Here is a 25,028-nt window from a genome sequence, read left to right as displayed (position 1 = left end):
TTCGTAGATTCGGCCAGTTTGTTCTTGAACTTTGATCAACAGACGAAGATTCGCCGACAATTTTTCCTGCCATAATGTTATGTCGAACTTTAAAACGACTGATCCAGCTTGCAGAACAATTGAAATCGAGAATATCAAAACGCGCGGCAAAAACGTTTGCCTTTTCTTGTAGCATAGGGCTGATAGGTATTCTTTTGTTTCCAAAAGCGCCAATTACTCACTGAGATTCAAAACAAAAACGAGCTACGTGCCGAACGTCGTCGGGATTCAACGAAAATTACCGAAGGTGTAAACATGATATGTACTTTGTAATGTAAAGTACTATGTCGGTCATTATAACCGGACATAATTTATTAAAAATGGGTCATAATAAGCGACATGTCACTATAAGAGAAGTCATTATAACCGACTTTTTTTATAGAGAATTTTATATGAAAACAAAAGTTCGTAGTATAGTTATGTCATAATAGGTGGTTGGTCAATATAGGCGGAGTCATAATAAACGGATTCTAACGAAATAACGAAAGTTCTATGGCGCGAAACTGATTCAATTATTTCTTTTTTGTTTGTACTATTACGGAGTTGTCAGCGCCTGGCTTGAGGGACATTAGCTATAAGCCAATATGAATATTTGCAATTATATTCAAGTTTTCTCATAAATATGTACTTGAATTTCATTGAGCCTTAATTCAACAGATCAACTAGTCCGTTGTCCATTGCAATAATACTTTATACGAAAAATGTGTGGGGTGTTAAAATGTTAGAATAGCGCCCAGGTTATCGTTTAATTGCCCGAACTAACACACAAAACACCTCTAGGACACACAAAAAATAGTGTTAAATTAAAAAAAGACAATCTTATTAAATGTTCAAATAGCAAAGTTTCATATTGACATCGTACAATTTTAAATTTTAATAGCGATAAATATTTATGAAGAGGAAGAGTAGGGGAAAGAGAATGGAAACAAGAACAACAAGAAATTGTACGCGGACACTCACACTTTCTTGCCACGGCATGTTCCGCATAAAAAGCAAAAAACAACATTTGGAGACTTTATATTAATTTGTGCTTTCATTTAGTTTAACTCTCAGAAATCACAACATTACCAAGCCATTCAGTGAATTTTCACAAACACATAAAATTCCTTTTGTTTGTTTTGTTCGTTTGTTTTGTATTAGTCAATGCCTGACGTCAGACTTATGAAAAGCGCTAAAAATAAAGTAACTGTTTTGGAAAGATGCCATCTGCAGTACTCAATTCAGGGGGAAAAAAGTTCGCGTCTTAAGTCTTTCATTTAGTAAAATGTTTATCGTGCGGCCTACAAGTATAGTGTAAGAGAAATTGAATACAAAATGTTAGCATTTTGTAGTTTTTACAGCAAGAATGCCAAAAAGCTCGTCGTTAAATTTTTTAAGGTCAACAATACGATAAATAACAATCAGTATGAGTGTTTCAATTTCGAATTGGAAAATTTATGTGACGAATGCGAATATAAATGATACTAGCGTATATGTAAACATGTGTAACTATTTTGCCACTATTGCATGCACTCCTCGGAAGACATACACATTTGAATGGCCAAAAGTCATTACAATAATTCATCAGCTCATAAAATTGCCAATGGGCATCTAAGCAAATTCGGCGAGACACGAAATTGTTGCATGTCACAATCTGGAACATGCATATATGTGTGCGTGTTATGAATTTGCACCTAAGAAAAAATGAAAACTAACGACAATATACGCTTTAAGGCATAGCAAATGTGGTTCTCAGTTGGCAATTGTTGAAAACATTTGCAACCGTTTGACAGTGATTTAAATGTTATTTTGTCTGCTAGTTTGTTGTTGGTTTGATAGGCTTTTGGCGTGCTTGTTGCTGTTGCTGTTACAACCGTTGTCCACATAGCAAAGCATTTACGTTTATTATTGCCTGGTTACTGCTGCAACCTCTGCTGCAACTATTATATTTACCGTTTGTTGCCACGCCTTTATTGCATCGATATGAATCACAGTACCGCTCGTCCGTCTTTACGCGCCTTATAGACATTTTCAAACCATAGTTTGGCAGTCGATTTGTTTGCACAAACACAAACGCCGCCACCACTCACCGACTATCAGCAATCACAATAGTTTGCCTACATATGTAGCCAGCGTTGTGGCAAGCAAAACTGAATGCCAACAATTGACGGTGAACGCTGAAAGCGGTGGAGGCATTGTTCGAGTGTCGTGGTAAAAATTCTAATCGGAGGTGTGTCAGAACGCTTGTCACTGCCCAGTTGCTCAATTTGATGGCTGTTGCTAACGTAGCTGAGTGTTTATGTTTGTGTGTCTTTTATTCAATTATTTTGTAGATATAGTTGTTGTTATTGCTCGCTTGCTGCATGATTCAATTAAGCATTTTGATATGAATCACAAATGTTAAAAATGTGTGACCGCATTGCTGGTTCTTGTCGTGCTAACTCAGCCGTAGAAACTACTACTGTTCATGCCGCTGCCACTGCCGCTGTTGGTTGTTGGTTGTTGTAATTGCCACGGCAACACTTGTCTTGACAGTAATTACACTGTGCATGCGTGCGCCGAAAACATGCAATAAATGATTAAATTTTTCACATTGTTATGCCATGTTGCAGTTATTATTGTTGTTGTTGTTGTAGCGCAGACAACAGAAAAAGACAAGCAATTTGTCAAATAATTAATGATTATCCTCCGAATCGTAACCCCGTGCTTGTAATTGCACACTCAGCATCGAAAGTAATGGCTGTGGATGGTATGTGTGTTTACGAGGTGATATGGCAGCAATTTACACGCTACAGCATTGCTGCATAACGCCTACAGCCAGCCACTTACTACAGACAAAAGGATAATAACAATCGTATACGCAGTTGTATTCAAGACTGGCTAACACGTCACGCCTTCTCGGTCCTACAATTATCCTCATTAGTCTGCGCGCGCATGAAGAATTGATGTGCTTGTGCAAATTGCGGGTCTCCAAGAGGTTCAATAATCATCTTCGTCATTTCTTTCTTTGCGTATAAACATCGCTGGTCGTTTGTCTTGTTTGCACTACAAAATGCGTCACTTAAAGGCACAGTGTAGCAACTCGTTCTCAGAGTTTACTATTTTCATGAACAAAATATTGTGAAAAAACTACTAAATTAAAAATCTAGCACACATAAATGAGTTATACGAAGATCTTAATGAAATTCGTGAAAGGTCGCTTATGGTAGTAGTCCGGTGTAACGACTGAAACTTCGACGTTTTTTCATGAATCTTTTTTAAAAAGAAAATAAAATGCGATCGTTTTAAATTTTTTACGTGTTTTTATTGGTGTTTTAAAGTATACAAAACAAATTTTTTAAAGTCAATTTTATATTAATTTGTTTAAAATTTTTGACGTCAAAGTGGAGTCCTTAAAAAAAAGATGAGTTGGTTCGAGGAAACACACAGCTTTCCAAAGTCATCTGAAATAAAAAATTCAAAGAGGTTATTATTCTGTAGACTTTATTTTAGGTCCCGAACCTAAAATATATATAAAAATAAAAAAAGAACAAAAACAAAATGGCGGACTCATGAAAAAAGTTCTCAAAATCTAATTTTTTTTCGTCATAAATTGTTTAAATTAAATAGTTTATTATTAAAAAATTAAATGTTTTAAAGGTCCGGGATCTAGATATGTGTGTCTAGAATAACGGATTGAATTTTTAGCCAAATCGGTTGAATAGTTTTGAGTCAGTGATTCCACGAAATTTCGAAAACATGGTTTTGAGAAAATCGCGTTTAAAGTTTCAACAACAGAAAGAAGGGACGGTCAGAGCTGCTGGCGTGTCACACACTTTCATTCACACTACGGCGCGCTCCCTTATTTTAGCTATAACTTTAAAAATAATTAAAATTTCTGTGTGAAAATTTTATAGTATATTTTTAAGATGTTTTTCTTCCGAAAAATGTAAAAAAAAAAATTCAATTTTTTGAACCCGTCACTCCGGGCTACTACCTTATTTCATGTGTGCTATCAAATGAGCTTTTGTAATTTAAAGTAGATATCAAAGGCAACTTTTGAACAATGAAATATAATTTTCTTAAATATAAGGGTATTCTTACAAGCTCTGAAATCCTACATACAGGGTAGTCTATCTTCTTCTTAATTGGCGCGATAACCGCTTACGCGATTTTGGCCGAGCTTAATAAAGCGCGCCAGTCGTTTCTTTCTCGTGCTAACCGGCGCCAATTGGACACACCAAGTGAAGCCAAGTCCTTCTCCACCTGATCTTTCCAACGCAGAGGAGGCCTTCCTCTTCCTCTGCTACCACCAGCTGGTACCGCATCGAATACTTTCAAAGCCGGAGCGTTTGTATCCATTCGGACGACATGACCCAGCCAACGTAGCCGCTGGATCTTTATTCGCTGCGCTATGTCTATGTCGTCGTAAAGCTCATACAGCTCATCGTTCCATCGTCTGCGATATTCGCCGTTGCCAACGTGCAAAGGTCCAAAAATCTTACGCAGAATCTTTCTCTCGAACACTCCAAGCGTCGCTTCATCGGATGTTGTCATCGTCCAAGCTTCTGCGCCATACGTCAGGACGGGCATGATGAGAGTCTTGTAGAGTGTTAGTTTTGTCCGTCGAGAGAGGACTTTACTGCTCAGTTGCCTACTTAGTCCAAAGTAGCACTTGTTGGCAAGAGAGATTCTACGTTGGATTTCAAGGCTGACATTGTTATAGGTGTTAATGCTGGTTCCCAAATACACGAAGTCTTTTACAACCTCAAAATTATAACTGTCTACAGTGACGTGGGTGCCGATACGCGAGTGCGCCGACTGTTTGTTTGAAGACAGGAGGTACTTCGTTTTGTCCTCATTCACCACCAGACCCATTCGCTTTGCCTCTTTATCCAGTTTGGAGAAGGCAGAACTAACAGCGCGGTTGTTAAGGCCGATGATGTCAATATCATCGGCATACGCCAGTAATTGTACGCTCTTATAAAATATTGTGCCTGAGCGATTAAGTTCTGCGGCTCGTACGATGCTCTCCAACATCAGGTTAAAGAAGTCACACGACAGTGAGTCACCCTGTCTGAAACCTCGTTTGGTATCAAACGGCTCGGAGAGGTCCTTCCCAATTCTGACGGCGCTGCTGGTGTTGAGCAACGTCATCTTACATAGCCGTATTAGTTTTGCGGGGATACCAAATTCAGACATAGCGGCATACAGGTAACTCCTTTCTGTACTGTCGAATGCAGCTTTGAAGTCGACGAAAAGATGGTGTGTGTCGATTCTCCTTTCGTGGGTCTTTTCCAAGATTTGGCGTATTGAGAATATTTGGTCGATGGTAGACTTTCCAGGTCTGAAGCCACACTGATAAGGTCCAATCAGTTGGTTGACGGTGGGCTTCAGCCTTTCACACAATACGCTCGCTAGAACCTTATAGGCGATATTTAGAAGACTAATCCCGCGGTAATTGGCACAAATTGCAGGATCGCCCTTCTTATGGATTGGGCAGAGCACACTTAAATTCCAATCGGCAGGCATGCTTTCATCCGACCATATTTTGCATAGGAGCTGATGCATGCACCTTACCAGCTCCTCGCCGCCATGTTTGAATAGCTCAGCCGGGAGTCCGTCGGCGCCCGCGGCTTTGTTGTTCTTTAGGCGCGTTATCGCTATTCTCACCTCGTCATGATCGGGTAACGGAACTACAATTCCGTCGTCATCGATTGGGGTATCGGGATCTTCACATTCTCTATGACATGCGCAGCTGTCACTGTTTAACAGGTTCGAGAAGTGTTCCCTCCATAATTTAAGATTGCTCTGTACGTCAGTCACCAGATCGCCGTCTTTGTTCTTACAGGAAAACGCCCCGGTCTTAAAACCTTCTGTAAGCCGCCGAACTTTCTGGTAGAACAGGGTAGTCTATACAGTGATTATATATATGTATATATATAATTGGCGCGTACACCCTTTCTGGGTGTTTGGCCGAGCTCCTCCTCCTATTTTTTATGAGGAGCTTTTTCATGGCAGAAATACACTCGGAGGTTTTCCATTGCTTGCCTACGTTCTCTCTGGTCGGCTACGGCGACCGATTACAGTGAAATACAGTTAAATATAAAAAATACAAATTAACAAACATCAGTCAAAAGAACAAACATTCGCATTATTTATGAAACACGATTTCATTCATGTGGCTGCCTCGACTGTCGACGCAGTAGCTCAGTCTGTTAACTCAGTGTTCCAACACCTTGCGATTTCTCACAAATGCCTTGCTCGATATTTGCCTTAAGGAACTGAATCGTTAATGGGTTGTTTGCTTAGCATCGGCCTTTCACGATACATCACAAAAAAAGTCTAACGACACCAAATCGTACCTAAGTGGTGACCACTTAACATCGCCAATACGGTTGATGGTCGATTGTCCCACGGGCAAAAAATCGCAAAAAATCGTTTATCATGCATTTTCAAAGAAAAATGCGCCACCGCTACATTATAAAAATACGTTTCGTAGAAACTTCTTTTCGATAATCGCACTGAACTACAAGACATTGATTTTGGAAATAAGTTTGGAACATTTCCCAACGTTGCTCATGCATTATGTGATTAATTTTATTTCGCGGAAATGTGATACTGATTTTCTGTCAAGATTTGCAGTGGGAAAGAGCTGTCACTGTCAAAAAAAGGAAACATTTCAACGTTTTATACCAAAATTACGTCTTCAGTCAGAAGAAATGAGGATCCAAATTTCACATAAAATTTAAATGAAACAAACATCAAATAACATTTTAAAACACTTGAAATATTAAAAATTCCAAAATTTATTTAAATTAAAAAACCATTCTCAGTATCTGGATTTTCAAAGTTTGAAAGGCAGAGTTCATGTTGTTAATCTCCCATTGGAGGTGGAATGGAGTACTTTACTGCTAAACTTAACCTCAATTTGAACTTAAGACTAATTGTTTATTAAATATTTAAAAGTGCATATTTTCTCTATAACATCGTTCATTTAGACACTTAAAACGCAATACTGATGCCACTTTCACAGTAAATAAGTGAAACAACTAAAGAACTGAACTTTTGTTCTTTGCGGATGAGGGACTTTAAAATGCCTAATGCATCATCCGAGGACTAAAAACCTCCCCCGCGTTTGGAACCGTCGCCCACCCTGCAACTGCTTTCGCATTACTTCAGTGCCACGAAAGCATTTGGGTTGTATAAAAATTGACTTCGCCGAAGTCCCTGTTGTTCTAGGTGGCTACGTTTTTTAGAAGCCTAGTCGTCCATTTGCGCATATTTCGTCAATCCAGCGATCTTGCCATAGACTTAGCGTTTAATTCCTTATTTCGCGTTCGCGCGCTACAGGTTTACTAACTCTTTCTTCCATTCCCTCTTTCTTTAAAGCCCACAATTTTTTCCTCTCAAATGTTAGTAAGTCTATCGGTATTGAACCGCTTATTATTTGAACAGCTTGCTCTGATGCTGTGCGGTAGGCGGGCACAACTTTCAGGGTTGCCATTCGTTGTACTAATGCTAAAAGCTTGCATCAGTGTTTTACCTTTAGTGCCCACAGCTCAGCTCCATATAAGAGAACGAAGAGCGTGGTTGCCATCATTATTTCCCATTTCCCTTGGGTTGGACCTTCTATGTTTGCCATCAGTCAACTGAGTAGGGATGTAATCTTAGCGGCTTTCTCTGCTGCGTGCTTTATTTGGCCTCAGAAGGTTAGTCTTGTGTCCAGTCTTATGCCTAGGTACTTTAGAACTTTTTTTGTGGATAGCGTATTTGAGCAAGTTTGCATGCTAACTTCTAACGGGATATGCTTCTTGGTTAGCCATTTTCTCTGTGGCTAATTTGAGGTCACGCGAATCTAGTCACGTTTGTGTTCGTATCATTACTTGAACTCCTTCAAGGTTTTATGTGTGATGACTTCTGCGTTATCGTCTGTGTATCCGATTAGAAAGTTATTGTGGGGCATTTCTATATTGCATATCTCGACATACCTAATGTTCTATAAGTCGCGACCGAGAATTGATCCTTGTGCCGCTTCGGTGTAACTTCTATACAACAAGAACCCTCTGGGGTTTGATAGAGGAGTTTGCGGTATCGTAAGTAGTCCCTTATTATGCGCTGTAGGTATAGAGGTTAAATTATGTTTTGTTCTTTCAAAATACCGTTAAATCGTAGTGAATAACATTAAATTAGAAGCTAAATAAAATAAAACTGATGGCAAAAACTGCAATGCAAATAAGAATGTTGGCTTAGCTGGAGCACACGAATGAATCTTATTGCAACTCATTGAAATAATTTTAATCGGCATCTAAGCTACCTGTGATATGTTTAGAGAATATATAAATTTGATGAGAAATATGAGGAAATTTTCCTAAATAGGATATCTTTCTTTTATTTGGTCGCCATGGCCAAATGAGTTGATGCATGAATACCATTCGGTAGTGCACGGGTTTCTAAACGTGGGCATCAAACATCAAATGATAGCGGTCGCCACACGGCAGACAATGGTAAGCCTTCGAATGTACTTTTTTTCTTGAAAAAAGCTCCTCATTAAGACACGTACACCATAAATTGGAGCAGTGACTTGTCCAATCGCTCATTAAAGAATGTAAGTGCCAATTTCAAGGGCCGATGTTGAATGTGAACCACACCGTCAACGACACCGTTGGACTTCTTTCTTTGGGGTTATTTGAAAGAAAAGGTGCACGTCGATAAGCCAGCAACAATTCAAGAGCTAAAGGATGAGATAATTCGGCACATTAATGGCATAGAACCTCAATTATGCCTCAGCGTCATCGAAACTTTAGACCATCGGATGAAGGTGTGCCGCCGAGGCCGCGGCAGCTATTTGGCCAATATTTTGTTCCATACGTAATTGAACTATACCAATATTATCATAATATAGAGAAATGACAATAATTTCTTGACAAATTGTATTTTATTCAAAATCAACACCGGCCTTTAAAACTTAACCACCCTTTATAATACAGAGACTTTTATGAAACGCATAGAAAATACATATCACCTATTAGGAAAATTGGGTTTTGCGTCACGATGATGTTCTGCACCAATTGAATATTCAAATTAGATATGAGGTTCAATTTTGAAATTTACAAAATCTAGCACTGAATGGGAAATCTGACTTTACTAAAGTGTGAAATGCATAGTTTGAAATTTTTTTGTTTACACAGCGTATTCAAGTGTTCCACTGTGTCATCAACCAACATTAAAAAATTAGCGCAAGCTAATAATTAGAAGCAAAACGCTTGGCTGCAAACGTATTGTTTCCTGGAAGGAAGAAATATATTAAGTTTTACCACATCACTACATACCTATAGTGTTAAGCATCAGTACCCATGGTTTAGTTTTGTGCTTGATTAGAACTCAATTCCATTGTTCGGTTATAAAACTGTTGAATAACTCAACTGCTCTTTGCCTGTTTATGACAACCTTTGCAATTATCTTCTGTGCCTATCTACAAAGTCCTTTCTGTATTGCGGTATTTCTTTTAATTGTTTTGTGTATTTATTGATAAATAAATATATTATAACCTTCGATGCGCTAAGGCAGATTTGCTGTTCCCATTCTTATTGCCTTATACGTACATATACATACTTCATCCGTAATCTGAGGCAATCTTATTTGATTCTCTTCATTTCTTTTTTTCGCCGCAAACATTTCAGGCTGAATTTACTTGACTTGAATTGACGGCGTATATTTTAAGCTCAAGTTGCGTAGCTCGGTGATTCTTTTATTGAAAAGGGATAATCAAATATGAACACCAAAAAGGTGGGAATTTAAGTAGAATTCTAACACTTCAATTATTTTTTTTTATTTTGTATTCCTGTTTCAGACACGTTGTTTGAGAAATGAATTCCTTACAAAGTTGTTTTAGAATAGAATTTTACTCTTTAATCTATCTTTAATGCTTTCTACTCTCCTTATAAGTATTATTTAAGAATAATTTTAATATTTTGCAAATTTTCTGTAGAATATTTCGAGTCAAAATTGTACTGATGCTTTCGAAAAGCTCTAAGATATACATTTTGAGCGTCGGTTCCGACACGCTTCCGCCCCTACCGTATTGCCCCTCGAGGCTACCCCTCGGATCAGGCTAGTTAGAGAAGGCGATTCCGCGCCTCTTTCCATAAGTGAGGAGGCTTTGAGGATCGGCTCCGAATCCCCGCTGCCGCCTAAGGTTTTTGGGTTTGTTTCTAAATTGTAATTTTTGTTTTTAAAATTATTTTTAGAATTCATGATTTATATGGGCCCCCACTTGGAGTCGCTATCCAAGATTCGAACGTGTAGTCGTCCCTAAGTGATGCCACGGTTATCTGTGCCAAGGCAGGGGAGCCCGTACTAGGATTGACGCATGCCCTTATGAGGAATGCGTTCAGAGCCAGATCGGACGCAAAACGAGAGTCATCTTAACCGCAGCTACACCACCAACCGAACCCAAAATCTCAATGCAAACAGTTACAAATTACCACATTCACCTGATGTATCTCGGTATGACTCCTGGATATTCATTTTGTGTTCTTTTTAATTCAGCTATCTATCTTGTGGTTTTATCATGTTTTTTATTGAACGATATGAGTGCTTCATATCTTCAGTTAGAAATACAACTTTTACAAGGGGTGCGCAACCTCGAGGCTGCCTCCTTTCAAACGCAAAAGCCACATGTGCTCTGATACAGATACATGCAAGGTAATTTCATTAATTTAACAATGCGGCACTCGACTTCGATGGCAGTACACAAGAACCAACGTCGCTGCTTTCAATGTTGAATGCTATGCTCTTGCAATGCCTGGTACACATGCCTGAATTTGGTATACAATTAGACACACCAGGATCACATTCAGCCGCGTCATGTGTGGTCAATGGACGCTTCACTTAATGTTAAGACCATTTGTAAATTTCACCCACGCAATTTGCAATAATAATCAATTTAAATTTGCATCAATATCAAATTGTCACTGCCTACGCCTATAAAAACGGCACCCAAGCTCTGGCTGGTGTCAGTTTTGCGGATCCTTTCGTAGCATGGCAATGTCGATTTATCGTTGCATCCGCAGCGTGGCCGTGCTTTGTGCGCTGGCCTTGCTGGCTAGCGCTACCACCGTCGAGTGTGAAGATAACACCACTGCAGAGGGATTGGACAGAGAACTGTCAGATATGGTACTGACTACGGCATTGGGAAAAATACGTGGCACATTGTTGCCCTCTCAAGTTGGGCGTAATTTTTATGCTTTTCGTGGCATACCATATGCCAAACCACCTGTGGGAGCGTTACGCTTTAAACCGCCTGAACCGGTAGATCAATGGTTTGACATTTTCGATGCCACCTTCGACGGGCCGCGTTGCCCCCAACCAGGTTTATACAGAGACGATGTTTCCGAGGATTGCTTACGAGTGAATATCTACACGCGTGATTTGCCCACCGAGAAGGAACCGAATGTGAAGAAACCGGTAATTGTATTCATACACCCAGGTGGATTTTACGCACTATCGGGACAAAGTAAAAATTTCGCCGGACCGCAGTATTTCATGGATCGGAATATTTTATTGGTAACATTTAATTATCGACTAGGATCGCTCGGCTTTCTAAGTACGGGCACTGAAGACGCGCTCGGCAATATGGGTTTGAAAGATCAGGTTATGCTTTTACGTTGGGTAAAACTTCATATATCACGTTTTGGTGGTGATCCGAACTCAGTGACTCTTCTGGGATATGGCGCCGGCGCTATAAGCATTACATTGCATATGGTTTCGCCAATGTCTAGAAATTTATTTCACAGGGTTATCGTTATGAGTGGATCGGTCACCGGGCAATGGCCTTTGCCAATGGAACAATTGGATTTAGCTACACGTCAAGCGGCTTTGCTGCACTGTACGACGGAGAACTTAGCGGATATGATGAGTTGCTTGAATTCGGTGTGTTGAAAAAAAATTATAATAAAAATTAAAAATTTAAATGCTAATAGTAAAATTTATCTTTAGAAACATTACCTCGAATACGCCAACAGTTTACCACATATGTTCGAGTTTGGACGCAACAATCCGTTAATCTTGTGGAAACCAGTTATAGAACCAGATTATGGGCAGGAACGATTTATCACGGAGGATCCAGTGTGGTCTTATCAAAATGGAAACTTTATGAAAGTGCCGATTTTAACGGGCGTAACGAAGGATGAGTTTGCCGGACAAGCTATATGTAAGTCATTCTGCACAACCACAACACATTCATCACTCCCAATACCTTTTTTAGCGATTCTAGAAAACCCCCGTCTATTACAAACATTTGCGCACAACTTCGAGCAAATAGCACCAATTTGTTTCCTATACAATGCGGATAGTCCACGTTCACAAAATATTAGTATGGAATTAAAGAATGCATATTTTGGACAAGAATCCTTGGAATATGCTGCTGCATTGCAACCACTAGTAGAGGTTCGCCAAATTTCAGTTACTTCAAGAAGAGTTTTTATTGAAAAATACAACATTTCAGCTTTTCTCTGATGCCTTAACTGGTTTTGGTGTGCATCGTTTCGTGCATTTGGCCGCGCGCTCTACGAAGGTGTTCTACTATCGTTTCAGCTATCAGGGACAACGCAGCCATATTTATTACCCCAGTAATAAGCCATTCGGTATGGTGAACAAACTAACTGCATTCCATTGCCTTAAATAACTATTTGCATTCAAAGGTGTTGTGCATCATGATGATCTAATGTATTTGTTTGTGGAACCGTCAGTGAGTCGCATGTTTACGGAGGACGATGAGGAATTTAAAATTGTCGATAAATTAACTAGAATGTTCACAGCGTTTGCTTATAAAGGGTTAATTGATGCCATTGAATTTGCGACTTAATCAAAAATTAAATAATTTTTTAATATTTATTTTAGTGACCCAAATAAACAGAGTGATGGCAAATTGCGCGATATACGTTGGCGTGCTTTCAGCTTCAAGCGTCAGCACTACTTGGACATTGGTGAGGACATAGTGCTCCGAGAAGGTCTTAACTTGCCACGTTACGAAGTTTGGAAGCGTTTGTTTCCGCTAAATTGGAAGCGTCAAAGCAAACACGACCTGTTGGATTATGTGTAGAAGTTGTGAGTTTGCTTAAGAAGTTGTAAGGTGAATTTTAAATATGAAGCTACAAGCTATACATTAGCAATAAAATTTTATTACTCGTACATATTCAATATGATTGGAATTTAAATGTGTTTAATGTCGAAGGGACGAAATAAATTTTGGTAACTAACAGCTCCACTTTACATAATGAAAGTTCTGTTTAAAATTATTTTCATTCATGTGTTGATGCCTTGATTCTATAATAAAAGGTTTTGCTTTCTCGTTCCCTCTTGACAAATCAGCTCCCTTAACAAGACGCTGGGTTGCTAGGTCTAGAAATTTTGTGTAAAAGTGGAGCAAAAGTAAATTGTAGAAAAACATTAAATTTTCAAATAGAGTAATAGATCGTTCAAGGGTTTGTATCGATATATCCAAGACTAGTATGACATGAAATGAATTCTGGCATACCGCTTAAGGGGTTAGGGTAGTCAGAGGCCCGAAAAAATGATGATTTTCAATAATTTTTTTTTGCTACAATAATTTATTGCTTTATTTTACAAAAATAAAAACATAGCATTAATGCAACATATTTCGACTTGACTTTAGCAAAATTAAAAATACAAAAAATTATATCTGTAAAAGTTGTCGCTGGTTGTGTGAAGCCCGTTTCTCCAGAAGTCCCTTGCGGTGATCATCACAAGTCCTTGAAAATTCATCTAAAATCAATCGGACAAGAGAAATTAGTTTTATTAATAGATAATATTGTGCCTGATCGAAGCTTTTTTTTTAATTAACAATATGGCAGCCTCAGGAAATATTTTTCGTATTTTCGAGGAAAAAACTGACAATTAATTGTTTAAAAAAATTTTAATTTTGAAAAACAAAAAAATCCTTCGATCCGGCACGAGTTTTTTATTAGGTGCGCAACTAAGCTCCCGCTGTTTGTCAATAGATTCCGCCAGCAGTGTGTGCTAGTCGATTCTAACATAACCTAAACATCATAAACCAAGCTTAGACATATGGTAAACGAACTGCTGTGATTTTGTTTTGGTACCATATACTTTTGATTCTGTGAAAATGTCTGATTTTGTGCCGAATAATCGTCCTTTGCGGGAAGTGTTGATTGCCTCTTTCATTCGAAAAAAACGGCGGCTGAAGCGCATCGAGAGCTACAAAAAGTTTATGGAGATGCTGCTTTAAGTGAAACAACGTGCCGAGATTGGTCCGGTTGCTTCAAACACGGTGATTTTAATGTTGACGACCGTCCGCGTGAAAGAAGGCCAAAAACCTTCGAAGACGCTGAATTGGAGGCATTGCTCAATGAGGATCCGTGTCAAACGCAAGAAGAGCTTGCTTCAATATTAAGAGCTACCCGCCAATCCATTTCCAAGCGAGTGCATGTTTTGGGAATGATTCAGAAACAGGGGGCTCGGGTTCCTTATGAGTTAAAACCAGGGGATGTTGAACGTCGTTTTTTCGCCTGTGAACAACTGCTTTAGCGGCAAAAAAGGAAAGGTTTTCTTCATCGCATCGTGACGGGTGATGAAAAATGGATTCATTACAGCAATCCAAAGAAAAGAAAGTCATGGCGACTGCCCGGTCATGCTTCTGCGTCATTGCCTCGGCCAAATATTCATGCTGCGAAGGTTATGATATGTATTTGGTGGGACCAAGTTGGTGTTATTTATTGTGAACTATTAAAAACAAGAAAAAGCACCACTGGGGATCCGTATCGACTTCAATTGATGCGATTGAGCCGAGCACTGCGCGAAAAGCGGCCGCAATACGCGGAGATGCATGAAAAAGTGATTCTACAGCATGCAAACGCGCGGCCTCATGTTGCTAAACCCGTTAAAACCCATCTGGAAACACTGAAATGGGAAATCCTACTCTACCCGCCATATTCTCTAGATATATTATATATATCGCACCCTAAATACAAAAGGGTCACAACTCAAAATGAGCAGAAGCTCAAATATGAACGAGACGTTATCAATAAAACGGTCCGCGGATGACATATGGCAAAAATAAATTTTTCGTTTTTTGGTAGGACTGTTATAAGCTTACATGGCAAATTTCAGCGTGATATGTCACATAGTTTGTTTTCTGTGCTACTGTACACAAGTCAAGCTCGAGTGTGGAAAATTTTGAGTTGTGCCCTTTTTGTATTTAAGGTGCGATATGGTCTAGCTAACCAGTAGTTCCATTTTTATAAACACATCAAAAAATGGCTTCATCCATGGATAGCCTCAAAGGATGAACAGTTTAACCGCGACGGTGTACGAGATCTACCAGAAAGATGGGAAAAGTAGTAGCCAGCGATGGACAATACTTTCAATGATTCACTTAAAACCATTTTTTCAGAATGAAGTTTTTTTTTTCATCAAAAAGAACGAGAAACTTAGTTGCGCACCTAATATTTTTTTTAAAACCAGTATAAATTTTATTGAAATCTCCCAAGCGGTTTTTAAGTTCGGATCACCAGGCCAAAAAACATAGAGTTATACGAATTATTTAATTACTTACACTGTGCCCTATATTCCACGGCCATATAATAGTTCTTCAGCCGTCATAGCAGCTTCCAAAATATCGATTTGTTGTTGCCTACGTAGCATTCTACCTTCTCGAGTGTTATCGTTAGCGCACTTATCTGCCACTTTCATAGGGGCCGCCAGCCTCCATTTTTTCAGCAAAGCGATGAGAATTAGCGTCCGAGCGCACTTTGTTACTTGTTGAATAACTCGAAAAGTATTTGTCGGACTCACTTCAAATTTTCACAGAATATTTTTAAGATATTATACTTTAAGAAAATGCAAAACCAAAAATCCAATTTTTTGAAAATTCTGTCTACCCCCTTAAGTTTTTGTTATTTTACCCTGTAAGTTTGTCACTATTGACTTAAATAAAGAAATAAGATCCGATTTTTTACGTTGACTTTTCAACGTCTCCTTTCTGCGAAAGCTCTATTTTCTTATATTATTTTCCAATCAGTTTGTAAAGGGTGTTTTTTTAGAGGTTAGGTTTTCAAGTTGGCACTACTTTTTTCGTAGATGGTCTTTTTGACAGCTGTCACTTGATTTATGCTCAGTTTGGTTTGCCATTTCATAATGAATAGACTTACACCTGAACAACGTTTGCAAATCGTGCAAATTTATTACGAAAATAATGGTTCGGTTCGCGCGACGCATCGAAGAAAATTTTGTTCAGCGATGAAGCTCACTTTTGGTTGAATGGGTATGTCAATAAGCAAAATTGTCGCATTTGGAGTGAACATAATCCACAAGCCATTGCTGAGACGCCGTTACATCCTCAAAAAGTCACTGTTTAGTGTGCTCTATGGGCAGAGGGAATCATTGGTCCATATTTCTTTAAAAATGAAGCCGGCCATAATGTTACAGTCAATGGAGAGCGCTATAGAGCCATGATTAATGACTTTTTCGTGCCTGAATTGGACGATGTTGGTGTGGACGACCTTTGGTTCCAACAAGACGGCGCTACATGCCATACAGCCAACGCAACAATCGATTTATTGAAGGAAACTTTTGGTGAGCGCATTATCTCGCGCCGTGGACCTGTGGCGTGGCCTCCAAGATCGTGCGATATAACACCGCTGGACTATTTCTTGGGGGCTATGTGAAGTCGCTTGTCTACGCAGATAAGCCCGAGACGATTGACGTCTTGGAAAAGAATATTCGGCGCGTTATTGCTGACATACGGCCCCAATTGCTGCAAAAAGTGGTCGAAAATTGGGCCTCTCGGCTGGAATTTATTCGAGCCAGCCGCGGCGGCCACTTGCCCGAAATCATTTTTAAAACATAATGGCAAACCCTTATCTTTATAATAAAGCTAAATTCTTGGCCATAACATTAAATTATATACGTTTTATTTCATCTTGAAAACCTAATCTCTAAAAAAACACCCTTTATTTAAAGACTTTTACACAAATATGTAATTTACACTTTATTTTGAACAAGTATTATGAATCCATTGCAATAATTTATTTAAATAGCGTCATTTTACAAAATCATTTGCCATTCCCAACCGATAATTTGCACAAACAAGCAACATGTTTTATAGGCCAATAAAGACCGCTCAGATTTCAAACAATTTCAACAACAAACAGCAGCAACAAAAGCACAAAAGAAAATAGGTGGATTAGAGAAATAAGGGAGGAAACGGAATGCAGGCACGAGTAAATGCTGCCAAAGCGTTCAAGTTGGCCGCAGTCTAACATAAATTAGTGGCAAAAGCAGCAAATGTGATTAAAAACCAATTGGCGGCGCATAAAATTGGAGCAGGCAACAAGAAGCCGCAATAAATGAAGTAAGAAAAAGTGCAACTAAGCCGTCTTGGTTTGCAATGCAACTATTGCAGGAACCAGCAGCGCAAACAAGCAACTGCAAGCGTCCGTGTGGATAAGGCGCTTTGGGTGCGCACAAGTTGTTCGAATGCCAGTTTGTTGTTGCGCATGCGCGCTCACTTGAAAGATTTGTGGGCTGACAGGTGAAAATAATAGACCGACGCTTTAAATTATCGTGTTGCAAAGCGGGGAATAGAGAATTAAACGTAGTTGTTGGCGAATAAAACGATAGTGGCCATTAAAGAAAGAAAGAGACCAAAAAGCCAAGCAGCAGCAGCACTTACTCGAGTCTAATAAAGGGGGCAAGGTGAACTGAATTGGGTGGGTAGGTGGGTTGGCAATGGGCTGACTAGTGAGGCAGAAAGTCAGGCTACCGTATGCTATGCATGTAGCTGCAATAGCTTCTGCTCAGTTCTATTGAAGCGCTGCAATTGAATGCAGAAATCGTGGCAAGCCTAAGTGTGTGCTGCCTATTCGACTGTTAGCAGTGGAAAAATAAATGATCATACATTCGCAAAAATTATAAAACGATTTGTTTCAATTCCATTTGAAAATTTATATGAAAAGCAGCTGCAGATGTGTTGTGCGTCATCTATGTTTTATTCGCACGCTTGCATGCGATTTGAAACCACGTTCTTGTGGTAAGGACCTACTTACTCAATTGTGCATATGTATGTATGTTTATGAGCATACATGTATGTGCACTTTCGTCGCAAGTTGCACAGTGTCCGCACTGACGCCGTTCCGCAACTTAACGCCGCATTCCGGCGCTCATCGACTACATTCCACTACGTTCGTCTGCAACATGTTAAGTAATCAATTGCCATGAATTCCATTTGCAGTCAATATTTGTTGCCGCATTGCAAGTGGCAAGGCAAGTGCTCCGCCGTGTGGCAATGGCCGTAACAATGTCGGCAACACTTGCGACGACGCGTCAGACGCCATCAACGCGCCGTCAATGTTTTATTGCTGTATCAACGACAATAGGCAGCAACACAGCAAATGGCCAACACAGCAATTTTTTTTGTTTTTTGTTTTGTATGTATGTATGTACTCACATGCTGATCTGTTCGATTTTGTTGTTTGCCATTTTTCCTATATTCGTTGGCACACCGGTATCGCTTGTGGCAAAGTCGCGAAGTTTTGCCAAATGCCTCGCAATGATTGTGGCGCACACGTGTGCCCAACTGCTCATTTATGACATAGCTTTTATTGTACGAGTACTCTTATGATTTTTTCTTTGCTTGTTGCATTTAGTATGTTTACGTTCTTCAATACTCGTACATCCTTTGGCGACTTTAACTACCACCTAGCAGTTATAGTGTGATTTTATTTATTTTAATTTGTTGGGTTAGCATTTTTTTCTAAATGCTTTAATTTTTCTTCCGTTGGCTGCTAGCAACTCTTTCACTTTTGGCTCCTGTCATTATTGTTATCGGCATTATCGTAGCCGCGCGCACAAAAGCGGTACTGCAAGTGTGTATGCGAGTGCTGCGTAGCAAGTGTCCCACAGCATAATGCGCTTAATAAACCATGAATCACTGACTGGAGTTGGGACATGCCGGCACGCTGATGCAGAAGTTCATATACTTGTACATACGGTGGGCTCAAACATTATTCTCATGGACTAAAATAAACCAAATTAGGTTTTTTCCGTGAGTAAATAGACGATTTATACTTTCATATCGATTTAAAAGGCAGAAAGTTACTTCAGAAAGGCAATTGCAGTATTAGAAGGTTGTAGAAAATACGCTTACGATATGTTGTGGTTGTATTACTATCGTATAGCCTAGACATCGGAATTAACGATTTAACTCGGAATCATCTCAAGAATTAAGTGCAACTAATGCGGATCCGAGGCTTTGTTGTCGTTTTCAATAGGGAAGGATTTTTACGTGGCGGGTCCGAAACCCAGCGCACAATCAGATATCCTGGGAGGCTTCGCCTTCTCATCATCTCCCTTGATATCATCGGTCTTAACAACTGCGCTCTTAGTTCTGCCTTTTCCAGACTGGTTAACACGCAAAGCGAATGGATCTGGTGGTGAACGAGGATAAAACGAAGTACCTCCTATCATCAAGCACACAGTTGGCGCACTTGCGTATCGCCACCCACGTCACTGTTGACAGTTATGATTGTTAAAGATTTCGTTCTCTCTTGCTAACAAGTGTTACTTTGGACTAAGTAGGCAATTGAGTAGTGAAGTCCTCTCTCGACGCACAGAAATCACACTTTATAAGACTCTCATACTGCACGTATGTGGCACAAGCTTGATCGATGAAGCGTCGCTTGAAGTGTTTGAGAGAAAGATTCTGCGGAAGATTTTTGGACCTTTGCACGTTGGCAACGGCGAATATCGCAGGCGAGGGAACGATGAGCTGTATGAGCTTTACGGCGACATAGTCATAGTGCAGCGAATAAAGATCCAGCGGCTACGTTGGCTGGGTCATGTCGCCCGAATGGATACAAACGCACCGGCTCTGAAAGGATTCGATGCGGTAATAGCTGTTCGTAGTAAAGGAAGAAAAAGGACTCCTCTACGTTGAAAAAATTCGGTGGAGAAGGACTTGGCTTCACTTGGTGTTTCCAACTGTTAGCCTGTTAGCACGAAAAAGAAACGACGACTTTTAAAGAGAAAAAAAAGAAAGACTGGATGCTATGCGAGTTTGCACTAACACGTTCAAAATTACAATAATTGTTTTGATATTGTATTTCCGAACAGTTAAAGAAATTGCAATATAACATTTTTTTTAAATAATTCCAAATATTTCAATATTCAAATGCCCGTATTTGTTGGCTGTCGCCCATCTTTTACTGACAAAACTATCCAATAAGCAAATCAGTTCATACTACAATTTTAATCAGAATTAGCTGCACTGGGAGTCCCGATTAACGCCGTCTGTCTAGGCTATTAGTGTCGAATCAAGTAATGCCCTCCAACGGGAGTTAGGCTTGCTCTACAGGTGTTCTGGAAGCGCAGATCCCAAAGAAACAGTTTTTACAGTTACAGTTGGACCTTTGCCGTCCAGAGGCGACATAAAATTGTGGAGCTCTTCATTTGTTTAACAACATCAAGGCAAGCAAAAAAAAATGCCTAAGCATCTGAATTTTTTTTCTAATTTGGTATTAAGTTCATCTAAAATATTTGAAAACTAACTCGTATAAAACCACATTTAACATTAATATTGCCTTTAAGAGTCTAAAATAAAATTTAGTGTAGCATATTTTAGTTTTTCAACAAGAACTTTGTTTTTCAAAACAAAATAAAACAAAGAAATTAGATGTATGTATATTATTCAAATTTGTATTGCTTTAAAAAGCGTAGGTTTTAGCAATTATAAATAAAAAATGGTACTCTCAACAAAAAAACCTCATTCCTCAAACCCAAAAACTTATCCTTTCCATCCTTACTTCCGCACAATAGTCAGCGCATTATATGCATCTTGGCTGCTAAAAACCAGCAAAAAACAAAGAAAAGCACACAGTTACTCGTTACATCATGCGACGCCAGCAAGAGGAAGCGGGCAGCAGCGGTAATAGCGTAGACATACCACTTTAGCGAAGTCCTCAACCATATTTGCAATCCTTCTGCCAGAAAAATGTGACACACAGATGGCCCTTCAAGCAGTAAGAAGGCGTTGTTCCTAAGCTTCGATAGGTGGGCACTCCCACTATTTAGGACTGGTAGCGGCAGTTCCTGTCACCTACCCTGCCAAAAATCAAATAGATTAACGAAACCAGCGCAAGACAAGTCTTGTCGAGGCTCTATGCGCACGAGAGGAGTAAGCAAGGGGAAAAATGTTCACCACGACCACAGCTACGGATGTCAATTCCTTTCTTTCATTAAAACTTTACGTTACTTTTTTTGCAAAATGGGGGGTTTATTTCGTACTTCGCGTTTTTGATTTTGAGGTGTAAGGCTGCAATCGAATTGATTGGCTCCGCAGAGACTCTATCTTTGATATATATGTATATCCTTCAATATCTTTAATGTCTTTAATATATAAAAAATAATTCAGTGGCACCGTCTTGTAGAAACCAAATCTCAGTTATTTCCATATAACCAGTAACAGGCGAAAACTCAGTTGTTAACGTCTCTGGATAGCATAGTTCATTAATCGCAAGTGCATTTCCAGCTGAATTTTCGAAAGGAAGATGATCCAAATACGACTCCAGACCACATAGTGCCCTTAACAGTGACACGTTGAGCATGCAAAAATTGCTCCACAATCGCTTTTGAATTTTCAAGATCCCAATTGCGGCAATTTGCTGGTATTAATGCAAATGGAAATGCAAGAATGATGGAATAAGAGACTGCGCCTTTCGAATTCGCTGCGACGTCATGCTCCGAGAATATGAAAATAAGGAAGGGGAATTACCACTCACTGAATTTTCACAAACATGTAATTTATTTTCTTTTTTTTGTTTTCTTTATCTATTTTTTACTATTATGATGGCTGTCGTCTTCTTCTTCTTAATTGCCGCTATAACCGCTTACGTGACTTTAGCCGAGTTTAACAAAGCGCGCCAGTTGTTTCTTTCGTGTGCCATGTGGAAACACCAAGTGAAGTCAAGACCTTCTCCACCAGATCTTTCCAACGCAGATCTTTCCACAAGCTGGTACCGCATCGAATACTTTCAGAGCCGGAGCGTTTGTATCTATTCAGCTCATCGTTCCATCACCTGCGATATTCCTCGTGGCCAAAAATCGGTGCCGATGGCTGTCGTCACAATTGCGACAAATAAAGTAACGGTTTTCGGAAGGTGCCACCTTTCGTATCCAATTCGCCTTGATGGCTGTATTCATTTCGTCTGAAAAAAATATTTTCTCAGAAAAACTAGCGAGTTGTTCTTGAAAGAATTGATCGAATTTGTGGCGAAGTGAATAGTTGGTCGACCACCTTGTAAGACTTTCAAACTGAATTCTTACGAAAAATACGCTATTTGGTCATTGCGGTTAGCCTCAGCTATTGAGAACGTCGAGGAATTGACAAATTTGAATTTTCTTCAACACTGCGACTAACGGTTACGATGTTTCATTTCAACAATACGGTCGTAAACGCAAATTATGTACTAAGGCAATAGACTTAAGTTTATGAACTAAATTCTTAATAGCGGTCTCAGAAGAAAATATCGCGAATTTTACAAAATGTAACTTTTACAGATCCACCATTTCCATAGTGGATTATATTTATTTTGACATGATTTTCGAGCGAAATTGAATTCATTGTGAAAACTTCCGAAGCTTACATACTATATATTGAGTGCATGTCAAAAAATCAAATGTCAAAACTATCACCTTATTAGACTTTGCACCCATTAAAAACTAAAGTTCTTATTAAAACCGCATTTACTATAGGTATGCTGAAGTATGTTAACTCTCTATGTTAAGATCTCTATGTAGGTTCACACAGAGCTTCCCTTTGAATTAGTTATGAGCTGCTACGTACATACTCGTACATAAGTAGGTATGAGTTTGATATCCGTTTCGACAAATGAGCAACTTAATAACGTCATGAAAATCCTTTCCATGCTTTCCGTGGATCTTATAAATGTAGGGCGATTGACGATCGCCATTACAAACAAATTTCTTTATCATTTCAACGCACACTGGTTGCGTCCATAGGCCAAAAATCAAAAATATCATCACAAAATACTTGGACAAAACGAACACAAATTGACACTAAAATGTTCAATCTTCAAAACGCCAAACCGGTTTTTCCGCAAATCTAACGGAACTTTCTAAAAATAGCATTGAAAGAATGAACTTGTGTACATTTTTGCAGCCCATCTGAGTTTTGTTTGTACTTTGTCATTGCAAATTCATACTTCAAAGGGATCAAACGTTTGACAAAGTGGTCCGATATTAATAATTTAAAATGGATTTTGTAATTGAAGGTATTTATTTTGATAAATGTTTATTTAAAGATTAATTTGATCAATTCAAACATTTTTGTGTGATTTTGAACGTCTTAACCTTTTTTGTGCATTTTGTGTACGTCTTTTTTATGTTTACTAAAAGTTTTAGTTGTGTTGCCCCCGGATGCCTCCATTGAGAGTGCCATCACTGTATTTGTCAATGTTTTAAGGTAATAATCATGAACAGTTGCTAATTAGCTTATATTCATAAATAAACTAAAGTGGTCTTATTTATTTTCATGGGACAAATATCCACCGTTATCAGTTGATCTTTGTGTTGTTGGTTTCGTTTTCATTTTCATCGTTTGTTTTGTACCTTTTCTTACATTAAATTTGCTGTACTAATTTATGTTTGCTTTGCACATTTTATTTTGATTGTATAGGAGCATCTTATAACTGTGTGTTTTCACGCATCCACATTTTTGATCTTTGGTGCAAAGAAAAAGGCACGAATGCCGAAAAAATGCAAGGCATAAATAATTTACGGCACTAAACATAAAAAGCAAAGGCTACGAAGTCAATACGATTGACCTTAAGAAATGTATTCAGTACATTTGCAAAAAGATAGTTGCCTTCTGGATTCAGTACAAAAGAATTACCACAATACAAGAATTATTACAATACCAATCTGAATGGCTAAAAACTAAAGCATTTATTGTCCTGAAGCCTACTGGTAGTGCTCAAGAAATTGATCTGAGTTCTAGTCGTGGACGGCCCAAAATGGATTTTGTTCAGTCCTCAAAAAGGACGAAACGTCGCCGAATAGCCCTACTACAAAAGCATGATGAGTCTGCAGCTTCTGTTTTGCGCTCATCTGATTCTCAGTCAAGCCTTAATGCAACTGAAATAAATATTGAAAAGGTCTTGTCGCTTGTCGTCGACATTGGGTTGTCCAAACACCAATACTTGATCATTAGATCATTTATAAATTCAGAAGCGTCCTATAACTTATTGCCAAGTTACAAAAAATTTCTTAAGTTCAAAACATTGAGATATCCAAATAATATTGTTGTAGACGAAACACATGCAGAAGTGGAACTACAAAGTCTTTTAGACAACACGGCTTCAAGTATTTTAGAGCTTCAAAAGAATTTAGGGAGTTTCTCTTTCACAAATATTTACTGTATGCTATCTAAATTCATCTCTAATACCCAGAAAAAAATTTCAGCTCTCTATCTTTACGGGAAGTATTTTTGGCCACCAGCCCCATATAAGCGCAACCAGTGTGCAACGGTATGTGCTCGAAGTAAGGCTCGAAGTATCCAAGATCTGATAAAACATTAATACTCTTATAATATTTTAATTCCGACATTTGCGCAACAACGCGACACTGTCAAAGCAACCATCTCAGATTTATGTTTTTACCTCGACGCGACAAAAGCTTCAAGAAACATTGATTTTGTCACGACCAGCAACGAGCTGCAACACTTTGAACGCACATTGCAACAATCCTGCATATATCCACCAGATACCCATGCGAATCTACGCATGCGCGACCGGTCCTGCGCACAACAAACCCCTCGTTTGTTGCTACATACCCTCACTTCGTTCGCGTGTTTGACTCACCTTTGGCCCTATTCGTCTGCCACATTTTGTCCTTTGTGGTTTGAATTTCATGGTTAAGAGTATTGAAATTGTACTTTTTTCGTAATGGTTTTTGTACTTTTACGCGAGTAATCA

The 25,028-nt window shown here is 39.0% G+C and overlaps 1 protein-coding gene across 1 annotated transcript; it reads left to right on the top strand.

Annotated features, from left to right (window-relative positions):
* The first annotated feature begins 11,046 nt into the window (after positions 1-11,046).
* On the top strand, positions 11,047-13,102 carry LOC129240669 (juvenile hormone esterase). Its single transcript, XM_054876600.1, has 6 exons — positions 11,047-11,931; positions 11,998-12,211; positions 12,266-12,447; positions 12,506-12,644; positions 12,702-12,834; positions 12,901-13,102. Exons 1-6 carry the CDS (start codon positions 11,047-11,049, stop codon positions 13,100-13,102), a joined length of 1,755 nt encoding a protein of 584 aa, XP_054732575.1.
* The last annotated feature ends 11,926 nt before the right edge of the window (positions 13,103-25,028 follow it).

This window comes from Anastrepha obliqua, chromosome 3, assembly GCF_027943255.1.
Source record: "Anastrepha obliqua isolate idAnaObli1 chromosome 3, idAnaObli1_1.0, whole genome shotgun sequence".
NCBI lineage: Eukaryota > Metazoa > Arthropoda > Insecta > Diptera > Tephritidae > Anastrepha > Anastrepha obliqua.
Note: the sequence above shows the minus strand (reverse complement) of the source record. Positions and strands in the feature narration are given on the sequence as shown.

Excerpts from the sequence above, each read along its gene's own strand:
- LOC129240669 (XM_054876600.1), top strand. The coding sequence starts at position 11,047 with ATGTCGATTTATCGTTGCATCCGCAGCGTGGCCGTGCTTTGTGCGCTG. Across the intron at positions 11,932-11,997 it reads TGATGAGTTGCTTGAATTCG|AAACATTACCTCGAATACGC; the intron begins GTGTGTTGAAAA and ends ATTTATCTTTAG. Across the intron at positions 12,835-12,900 it reads ACAGCGTTTGCTTATAAAGG|TGACCCAAATAAACAGAGTG; the intron begins GTTAATTGATGC and ends TATTTATTTTAG.